This window comes from Solanum pennellii, chromosome 6 (assembly GCF_001406875.1).
Source record: "Solanum pennellii chromosome 6, SPENNV200".
Classification (NCBI taxonomy): Eukaryota; Viridiplantae; Streptophyta; class Magnoliopsida; order Solanales; family Solanaceae; genus Solanum; species Solanum pennellii.
Genome location: NC_028642.1, coordinates 23241871 through 23252836, shown reverse-complemented (window position 1 = coordinate 23252836; position 10966 = coordinate 23241871). Strand labels below are relative to the sequence as shown.

At 37.2% G+C, this 10966-nt stretch overlaps 1 protein-coding gene across 1 annotated transcript; it reads right to left on the bottom strand.

The window, feature by feature from the left end:
- Positions 1-1212: 1212 nt before the first annotated feature.
- On the bottom strand, positions 1213-10658 carry LOC107021185 (serine/threonine-protein phosphatase PP1 isozyme 3). The gene is made up of 4 exons (XM_015221796.2): positions 10352-10658; positions 3348-3907; positions 3073-3274; positions 1213-1426 (listed from the first exon to the last, which is right to left on the bottom strand). The coding sequence occupies exons 1-3, from the start codon at positions 10527-10529 to the stop codon at positions 3098-3100; spliced, it is 915 nt and encodes a 304-aa protein (XP_015077282.1). The 5' UTR covers positions 10530-10658; the 3' UTR covers positions 1213-1426; positions 3073-3097.
- Between the last annotated feature and the right edge of the window lie 308 nt (positions 10659-10966).

Below are 10966 nucleotides of genomic sequence, written 5' to 3'. Positions count from 1 at the left end.
TTGCGAACAAAATTAGCTACAACTTTCTTGGTTACCAACTTGTAAGAAGTTGCTTCCACCCACTTGGTGAAATAATCAATATCAACCAAAATTAATGTGTCCATTAGAGGCGGCTGACTCTATCAGACTGATGACATCCATGCCCCAAGCTACAAAGGGCCAAGGTGAACTAATAGCATTGAGTTCGTGAGGCGGCACTCGGATCAAATCACCATGCACTTGACATTTATGACATTTCTGCACAAACTTGCAACAATCATGCTCCATAGTCATCAAGAAATAACCGGCTCAAAGGATCTTCCTTGCCAAAGTGAGTCCATTCATGTGCATGCCACAAACTCCAGCATGTATCTTTCAACATCGACACATTTGAGAAGACCTAAATCTGGAGTCCTATAAAAGATTTCTCCACTCAGAAAGAAGTTGAGGGTCATACGACGTATCGACTTTTTTTGGTTGGATGTGGCTTCTTCAGAATAAATCCAAGACTCCAAATGCGTCTTTATATCAAAATACCATGGCAAACCGTCTGGTTCTACTTCAACATGTGAACAATGGACCGGATGTTCTTTCATATCTATATCTAGAGGATCAATACAGTCAGTATCTGGATGCTTACTCATTGACGCGATGGTGGCAAACGCATCAACCAACTCATTCTGTGTTCTAGAATTATGTCTGAACTAAGTCTTACGGAATCTTCTGCACAACTTTTGTATATATTGCAGGTATGGCGTAATCTTTAGGTTTTTAACAGCCCATTCTCCTTGAACCTTATGAATTAATAAATCCGAATCTCCAATAACCAATAGCTCGTGGACATTCATGTCAATGGCACACACACACGCCCGCACACACGCACGCACACGCGCACACGCACACACACGCACACACACACGCACACACACACACACGCACATACATGCACACACACACACACACAGCTAACGTCATCTCGCCGCAATCAGCAAAGAACCTACTGAACATGGCATCAGACAGTTAGCAACTCAGAGAGATACAGAGGGAGCCCTAATTTCTATTTCTGTATAAGAGTTCAAAAGAAAATACCCCATACAAAATTAAAGATTTTAATTTTAACTCGCCCTGCCCCGCCCCATATTTGACCAAACCTGCCACACCCTACACCCGCCGCCCTGCCCCATTGTCATTCCTATTTCAAATGGATAAATGGATGCTGGTTTCCATGCGCAGTAGGCCGAGTCTTATATGCATCAAACTGCGAAGAAAATGTCTAACAATATATATTCTTGTACATGTTAACCTCTGTTGGAACCAGAATAAATTTAGAGGTTCTACAATGCTTTCTTGCATCTGCTCATACACAGTCACAATAAAAAAAACTAACTGGAGTAAGAACCAAATGTGCGACATTTTCATCATCTGTTCCACGGCAAATTAAGGTCCTCTGCAAGAATTAAAAAGGACATGTTAGCTCTAGAATAAAGTTTCAACCAGAGGCAAAACAACAGAGATAGAACGGGAAAACAAGAGGAACAAAAAAGAATATACAAGTAACTAATGAAAAATGTGATGGAGAATGAACAAAAGGGGAAAGAATTTAACACTTAAACACACACACACAGAGAAACCTATTTTAAACCATATAAAAACAAGCTACGCTAGAAATCAGACATATAATGTGTCTTACATAAGCTGAATCAACCAATCAATTTATCTAATCATCTGACCTACATCATAAACTTTCAAAATCGTAAAATTTCCTTTCCTTTTAACACAACCAAGCAGGTAATAGTCATTACTGGTTAGTGCTGAACCAGACCAAAAACATTGGTGAATCATCTTTTTAAACAAAGGCTAATGCATTGATATTTGTTAAGATACTAATCAAGTAAACAAAAGTGTTGTATCTAACACTTAACAACTTAAACTTTTAGATGGGATAGTCACACATTTGAACATGGTATCGGAACTAGTTGAGGTTCTAGGGCCACGCCTCACATCCACCAACTATCTAAAAGAATTGTCACGTGTTTGGCTCATAAAAAAAAAATCAAGCCTGCGCATGAGGGGGCATGTCACTAGAATACTTAAGTAAATAAAAGAGTGCTCTCTAGTAGCATAGCTTTTAGATGAGATCGTCCTACACTTCAACAATACTTGTAGGAGCTAATGTCAAAAACAAACTTGCTCATTGGAATTTTGATTGGCTTATTATAAGTGTTTTGAGCCAAAATAACTTTTAAGCACCTTTTTAGAATTTGGAAAAAATTAAAAAGTGCTTACAAGTGTACTTGATTAAAATGATAAAATCAAGTCATAAGCCATAAATTAAGATTTCTAACTTATGATATTTGGCTTAAGTCAAGCCATCCAAACAGTCTCTTAAATTATTACTTTTTCGCGAGTTTCATACCTCAACCATCCATTGTTCCTTTTCCCTAGTTAAATTATTCCCCCCTTCATGTTAAAGCACACCTTGACGTTGAGCTACTAGTGCATCTGAACACACTCCGCTTTAGTTTTTTAAAACAAGTGCCAAGTGGCACTCCACATGGCTAATTTTGTCCACAATCTAACTAGGATGTTTATTAATGATTTTAATTAAATGGGTAAAAGTTCTTAACCTCGAGTTTTACCCTTTTACCTTTCAATTTTCAGCGCAAATTATTGTTTAGCTTTTGATTTTGGTAATTAAAAAAATCTAGGGTTCTATAAAATAACATGCCACTTTGACCGTTATATATGGGTTTATAAGCTCCCACAGCCCTATCCAACACAGCAATGAGGTGTGTTTTACTACAAGAGGTGTGACAGTGTAGGTAGGAAAAAGCAACAATGAATGGTAGAGGTATGAAACTCGCAAAAAAGTGATAGATCCTTTTTGTTTGAAAAAGATTTCCTCCCAATAATTTCACTGAAAAACACCCACGTATGGTTATTGTTTTAAACTTGAACCACAAATGTTGCTGAGATGGATTTTAACAAGGTACATCCTCCCGAATCACTAGAACTTGAGTAATAATAAAACAAGAGGGACAGCTATATTCAACTCAGCATCCATTATATGTCAAGGCCAGAGAAGAAGGTGACCTCTATAAAAGTAGGAAACATCTTCTCACATCATAAACTTATTTTTCTTCTCTGCTGGCTTAAGAATTTGGAAAGAGCACATCAAGTTTTCATCAACACCCATCATAGCACCGGCATTGTCAAACTCGCCGCAGTAATTGGGAGCTGAAAAAATGGTGACAAGCTGCCTGTCAGCAAAGAATTCATAACCATCCTCCACGACCTGCAAAAATAGATGCAAATCAATTACCTCAGAGGAGAAGCACACAAGGACATACAAAACAGCGTTCCTTTACCTGATGGGCACGACAGACAAGGTCCAAGTCATGCTTTGACAAAAACTCAGAAACTTTATCAGGACCAAAGGTGTATGAAACTCCCCTATCATTCATCCCCCAACCCTTTACATCTTTACCAGGATCTGACCAAAGTAAATCGCAAAGCAAACCAGTGTCCGGGATGGCAGTTGGACGTGGTAAGTTCCGAATCTGATCCAAACTAGAAAGATCAGGGGACAGACCCCCATGCATGCATAATATCTTCTCATCGATAAGTGCTGCTACAGGAAGACAATTAAAACAGTCTGTAAAGGACTTCCATAGTTTCACATTGAACCGACGCTTACACTCATCATAGAATCCATATATCCTATTTATAGAAGCACATTCATGGTTTCCTCTAAGCAAGAAAAAGTTCTCAGGATACTTGATCTTATAGGCAAGCAAGAGGCATATTGTTTCCAAGCTCTGCTTCCCACGATCTACATAATCACCCAAGAATAAGTAGTTAGCCTTCGGAGGAAAACCACCATATTCAAAAAGCCTCAACAGATCACTGTACTGCCCATGAATGTCACCTGAAACGGAAAAAGAAAAAGTTACATGAGTAGGGAGATATTGAAAAAACTGAAGCGAGTAAAGGGAAATAGGTGGCTTACCCTTGACTCTATTAAATAAATAAATCTGGCTTCAAGTCAGATTAGCACAACATTTGTACTATTACTTCCTCTGTGAGAGTATATCAATTTTACCTCCGCTCAAGTAGTTCACTGAATTTAATATCACTTATTCTCATATCATATCAAACATTTTCACATACTTGCATACTAACATGTAGTTTTGATAATCCTGGTGTTTAGATCAGCATCAACTTGCGTGCACCTCAACTAATACTGTGGGGTACTTGCTGCCTCTTACTGACACAACAATACAGGTATGGGATAACTCTATCCACAAAGGCTTGACAGATGCAAGAAATAACCATGTGTCTTTTTCCTCGACATGAATTTGAAGCGAAGAGCTCATGGTTCTCAACCCATTTCATCGACCATTAGGCCACACCTTGGGTGCTTGACCTTTTTTTAAAAAAAAAGATGGTGAAAAGCATGCATTAAAAGTTGAGTGGGCCATATTTACTAAATGTATGGCGTAACAACCTCTAAACCAACAAACTATCAACTGTCTTATAGATACTCTAGACCTTGTAATAGAGACTCGGTGTCTTCTATGTACTGTTGCTTACACCAAAAAAGAAAAAGCACAATACAACTTAGTTTTATCTTCTGGATTAAGTTGCTTTTTCCCCTCAAAACATCTTAAATTCCTTTCCTTACATATAATTATGCAGGCCGTGATCATGTTCCATCTTTTCTGAGCTGTTGAGACTACTCTTCTGTACCAGCTAGACAGCAACCCTTGTTTGGCATTTTCCAACTCAAGGCTATTAAATAGTTGTAAAGATGTCACATAATTGTGTAGTCACTCTGCAAAGCATAAAAAGGTGACTTGCAATTTTCCCACATAAATGACAGATAAAACAAAGTTGTACACTTGTACTCCCTTTCTCTTAAGCCTTCTTGTGTCAAACAAGCCGTCTTAGCTACTAATCAAGTAAAACATGCCACACTACATTGAATCTTTCCCTACATATATGTGTCCAGGGCCACTGCTTACTTAGAATAGTGGCATGATTCAACATGTGATAAGATGTTCCAATAGAGAGAACTCCGGAGTTATGCCCTAGCCGCCATATTCAGTCTAGACTTCGTTCGTTCCGATGAACTGGTTTAGTGCGTTGTGAAATTCAGCAAACTTGTGAACCTCCCAATCATTCAAAAAAAACCTTGAAACTTCAACTCCAACCCGTGTATTCCATAGTACACTAATATATAGTTTCCTTTTGTTGTTGATTTAAGGTGAAAACGTCATAAATAAAAGCTTGAGAGTGGCATGTCCTAGGTTAGTTGTCTTTCAAGAAGGATATTTATTGCCCATTTCCAACGACCAACGCTGACCTAATCTTGATTCTAAAAGTTCGAATAGATTCCCGACATCAACACCATGAACAGTAGTCTTCTCTTTTGTCCTTCATGTGCTGTCTTCTACACATTTTCCCATGATTACATTTGATCGGCAGCACGAAATGCATGGTTTTAGTTATATTCCGCAGCATATTTTGTACGTGTTACTGTGTTTGAGTTCCAATCCGTTCAATTTATCCCTAATTTGTGTATTTTCTTGTGTAGGACATGATGTTGAACACATGAATGATATGAAGCTAAAAAGGATCAAATAAGGCTTTGAAGTATGAACGAAGTCAAAGAAAACTAATCGGGATCATGTCCAGGACAGAGAGTGTGCACCATCAGCCAACTAAAGACATTTTGACACTATTGTATGCCCACCCGGTGCATGGAAAGTTGAGCCTTGCGATGTGGAGGTATCTTTTTGGGACTACCTGCATAAACTCATGTACTCTGATGTTTCGTCTAGACAATGCACATGACCACACATACCACGACATAGCACAGTGTTTTTGGTCCTATCCAAGTCTGTTTGGTTTGGGAAAGGTGTTTTAGTCATAAGGCGTGCCCACATATTATAGACACAATAAAAAAGATTAGACTAGTCAGAAGGAGAGAAACCAGGGGGAGTGATTCGAGATTCCACGAGGGGAAGAACAGCTTGAGCTACATCAATCCTAAGATTTCTTTCATCTCCTCTTGGGGATCATTTGGTACGTGGGGCATATCCCAGGATTATGTTTGGAATTAGATTTATACAATGGTTGGTTGATGGTAAAAACTTATCTTGCTTCCTGCCAAGAGAGGTTTTGGAGATTCCGCGAGGGGAGGAACAATTTGAGCTACATCAATCATAAGCTTTTCCTGATGTCACCAAGAAAACCAACGACTATCTAGCCTCTACAACTATTTTACGCATTAACATTCTAGTGTCATCCGTCCCATTTGAGGAGCTTCCCACCTCCCTCTGATAAACCCAACCCCCCTACCCCTTTTTTTGGTCACCAACAAGGTCAGCGAAGGAGATATTCTGACCCCATGCCCCATCGACATCAATGAAACAATGTTCTGAAACTTATCCTCCACCCAGATAGAGCTTTGACCCGTCCCCAGCCCATTCGAGCGGCGTTTCTAGTCTTTATTAATACAATTGTTACCTTTCTCAAAAGAGAAAAAGGAATGACAAATAACTCATAATCATCAATTCAATAGAGGTTGCATATATAAGTGGAACATAAACAAGAGCAAGTGAGAGCACCCTCAATAATATGTGTCACACACTCAAGATACATTCTCTCACTCACACATAGAAAGAGGAAACTTACCTCCTCTTTTTCCTACCGGAGACATCGGGCCAACAAATGGTGTGAGCATTTTCTATCTTGTTTTTTCTATATTGTAGTTAAAACATGGTAAGTTACCATATCTATATTCTATTTCCTTTGCCGAAGAAGTAAACGGGAGAGGAGATTAGACATGATATGACGCAACTTCAACTTAATGAGAACATGACCATAGAAAGGAGGTTATAGAGGACACAAATTAGGGCAGAAGGTTAGTTTTCTTTGAAACTGGTAAAAATTACTAAAACCCAACCATGCTTTCGACTGCAGCTTCACAAGGAACCTATCACATCAACTAGCGATTCAATATCCTCTACAAAGTTTTCTTTACACCAAAAATGAAACAAAAGAATAAAATTCATCTAGACTTTCTGCACAGGATTTCTTGTCTTCGAAAAATTATGTAGTTCCTCTCCTTCCAAATTGTCCACCATTTACAAGTTGGGACAAGTTTCCACCACTTCTTTTGTCTCACTGCACCACCATTATAGTTCCAACACTTCAATAAATTACAACTTGTTGCTGGCATAGACCATCTTAGTCTTACCAAGTTTAAAAAAGGCATAATACATATATATGCCCCTTAACTTGGTTTCAAATTATAACTTTGACCTTTAAGTTTGATTGTGCACAAAGCGACACTTTAACTATCCAAAATTTATACAAAAAAACCACTCGAATATTTCAGACACAATGCGTGATATACAATTGCTCTGACGTGGATAAGTGAAACACTAAGTTGCTACCAACTAACTAAAATAAATACACCTAGATTTTAAAAAAAATAAAAATAAATTATAATATAGAATAAGGTGAAAAAGAAAACAAATTCATTTTTGGAAATATTTTTACCACGCTTTTCTCTCTTTCTTCTAGAAAAAAACAAACCCTAACCTAAATTCCAGAATGCATGCCCTTATATTCAAATCAAAGAAAAAATTGTTCAAGATATGTGCAGAAAATTCATATACTTGAACGATTACCTATTCTTCTTCCTTGATTTAGTCAACGTATCAAGGTTAACACTTTATAAACAAGAATTGCATATTGTTGGTCAGATGTTTAAGCCAATAAGGGAATAACTACAGGAAGCTAACGTTTTTGTTGCAAAAAATTTTCAGAGCAACCCATAGATATAGCAAGTTATGAATTAACTTATTCTTCTTTCTTTAGTTTGAAGTATATTTTTTTTTAAGTTGTCAAATACTTAATGGAAAAAAAGATGTTTTGTATATTATGATTGTTATAGTGAATAGCAAATTACAGTTACGATTTTTCAGAGGCTAAGAAATAAACATAAAGAACTAAAAATTATTAAGTAAAATGGTGCACTTAAACTGTTTGATAAAATGCCTAAATGAACTTCTTAAGTTGTATTTTGTACATCGATTATCGCTACATCTTGCGATGACTACTGTTCAGGAAGATTTGTCGGGCTGTTCATAGTATTATGTCATGACTTCTTCATTTCCATTTTATTCAATTAAACAAGCTCAACCTTGAGGAAAAAGGTGGTAGGCTGATGTTGAAAGTTATACTGCTTCGGGCTACCTTTTCTCGAGTTATGGGTCTATCGAAGTCAACCCCTCTATCTTAAGATAGTGCAAAGGTTTGTGTACATTTTGCCCTCCCAGACCCCACTTTGTGAGATTATACTGCGTATGTTGTTGTATATTTTATCATATCTAGTTATGTATCATTTTTGAGTGATTTTATTACTTTTCCTATCTTCAGGAACAGGACTAACTAGAGTGTCATAGTAGGTTTCCAGTTTACCAAATTTTGGTGCTAACAATCAATGCCTTTGGTGATTTTTCACAAGGTATCATTTGAACTGTACTTAAGAGCTAGAGAGCAGAAGAACCAATCAATGTGCCCATTCAATATTGTGAGAAACTATGGATGGTGCACACACCAACTAAAAATTGTTGCAAAAGATGGTTACATGGGCTAACCAGCAGCAAAACAAAAGAATCCGATCCAATCTAGAGTTGGCATCTACCTCCATTGATTATCCAATACCATCCATGGTGTTAACAATGATCAGACGGCATTGCTCAACATCAACTAACAGAGGCCAAAGCTTTTTATTGATATCCCCAATGATGGTGGTGGTAGAGAAAAGTCAGTGTTGCTCATTGGTATACTACTTCCTATTCTAGTATAAATATCACTCATTAGTTTCTTGGGTTGAACATGACTATTTTATTTATTGATAATGCAAAACGTAGTGAGACCTATATAATTTTTGGTGGTACGTTAAACTCTTCTTCATTTTACATAATAACTGAGAGTACTACAAATGAACCAAACAGAGCAGATAACGAAACAAACCAAGAAAATTGGATGGTTTAAAAAAATCTAATTTTAGACATATGCCATAGATTAATCGAGATATCAGCATGTTATAATTTCTGTAAAACAACATTGACACCCCTTGTTTGATTGCAACTTTAACTAATGACTTCATATTTGAAGAATGGACTATAAGCAACATTTCTAATCTAACAGGAGGAATAACCCCTGAACAAACAAAAGCTACTTCAATGGGTCACTTCAAAAGCATTGAATAAAAAAGAGCTAACACTGAAAGCAATAAGAGTTAAAACTAGTATAAGTGGACTGCTAACCAAAATAAATGTGTAGCAACAAAGGATACAAAATAAGCATGATACCATGATGACTGCCATAGTTAGTAGTGAACCAGATGCAGAAAGAGATGGTGAACTGTTGACTAGAAAAGCGTAACCTACCCTCTTGTGAACCAAGGAAAGTAGTCAAATAAGGCAATATAAAGTAAAAAGAGTAGATGTAAACAGTAACCACTTATCACAGTGGCAATGGATCACCCACCACCGGAAGGTACACTTGACGTAGACAGTGGATCCTCAATCGTGTTAAAAGAGTATTCTTTACTTGGATTGTCAGAGGTTCAAAATCCCTAGAGGTGGTCAACTTCAGGGGTGGTCATTTTTCGTCAATGTAAACCATTATAATTTTGTTCCCACCCATAATACACACCTAACATTCTACAGATACAAGCATGAATCAAACAAATTATGCATCAGTATTTTATTTTCTTAATACATCGTTTTGCATTAGTACAATCCAAGCAACTAGTCAAATTTGCACATATCACCAGAACTTTCTCTTATGAATCTTCTTTTACTTATAATATCTAGGATGAATCAGACTCTGTAGGGATTAAAATACAGCCACTGTTATCTTAAAATTTCACCAGGTTCATTAAGCTGGAGAACAAGAACTATCATCCCCAGTTTTGCAATAAAAACATAGGATATTTCAAGAAGCAAGTCATGGGTTGACAGTCTTGCAAACATCAAAATTTAGAAAAAGCACTAGGGCAGCGACTGTGTCACAGAAGGACTTTATGATTTGATTTCTTCGCAACCAGAGCTCATTCCTTCAAACAAAAAAACAGATTACCTAGAGGAGAACCTTGTATGTCATTTTTCCCTCTAAAGTTGACAGAATCAAAGGGCCTATAGAATCTAAACTAGCCATTAAAACAACTTGCAACCATATAGCAAAAAGCAACAAAAATAGCAAACATAAAAGTATATCCCAATCGGTGATACAAAGGACAGAAAGAGCAAGAGTTAGAAGGAGAGCTCCCATAGATAGGGTATATTACCGCAAATTTTGATGGGTGCTTCAAGTTCAAGTAGATTTGGCTGTTTAACGAAGATATCTCTAGAGGAAACACATAGTTGCTTGATTTCAGACTCGGAAAGCTGCACCAACTTGCCAGGCTTCGATAATCGAACTTCTAATAGCTTCTCAATAATCCTATCGACAGCTGCAGGGTCCATGACTCCCCTGCTACCGTCCTTCAATCCCCCAACACCGATCCACACTGATTAAATCCCTATTCTCGCTACTGTCAAAGGGAAACCAGGACTCAAAAATGCTTTTATGCTGATGAATCAAAATTGACTAGTCGCCTCTAATATAAGGGTGTCAAACAACATTTCAAAAAGGAAAACACTCAAAAATGTCCTTAAACTAATAAAAATAATACATAAATACCTTTCAATTATATTTCGACACAAAATTACTTTTCCCGTTATATTAATGGATTAAAAATTCCCTTCTTGTTAACTGAAACTATTAAATGTCATGTGAATGCCACATGATATACCACATAAACGCCACAATTTCATTCATTTTCACATAGACTAATATTAATAGAGTGATATATCTCCGAGTGAACTAGAGTGAGGAGTGTCTGTCTCTTCCCACATAGCTT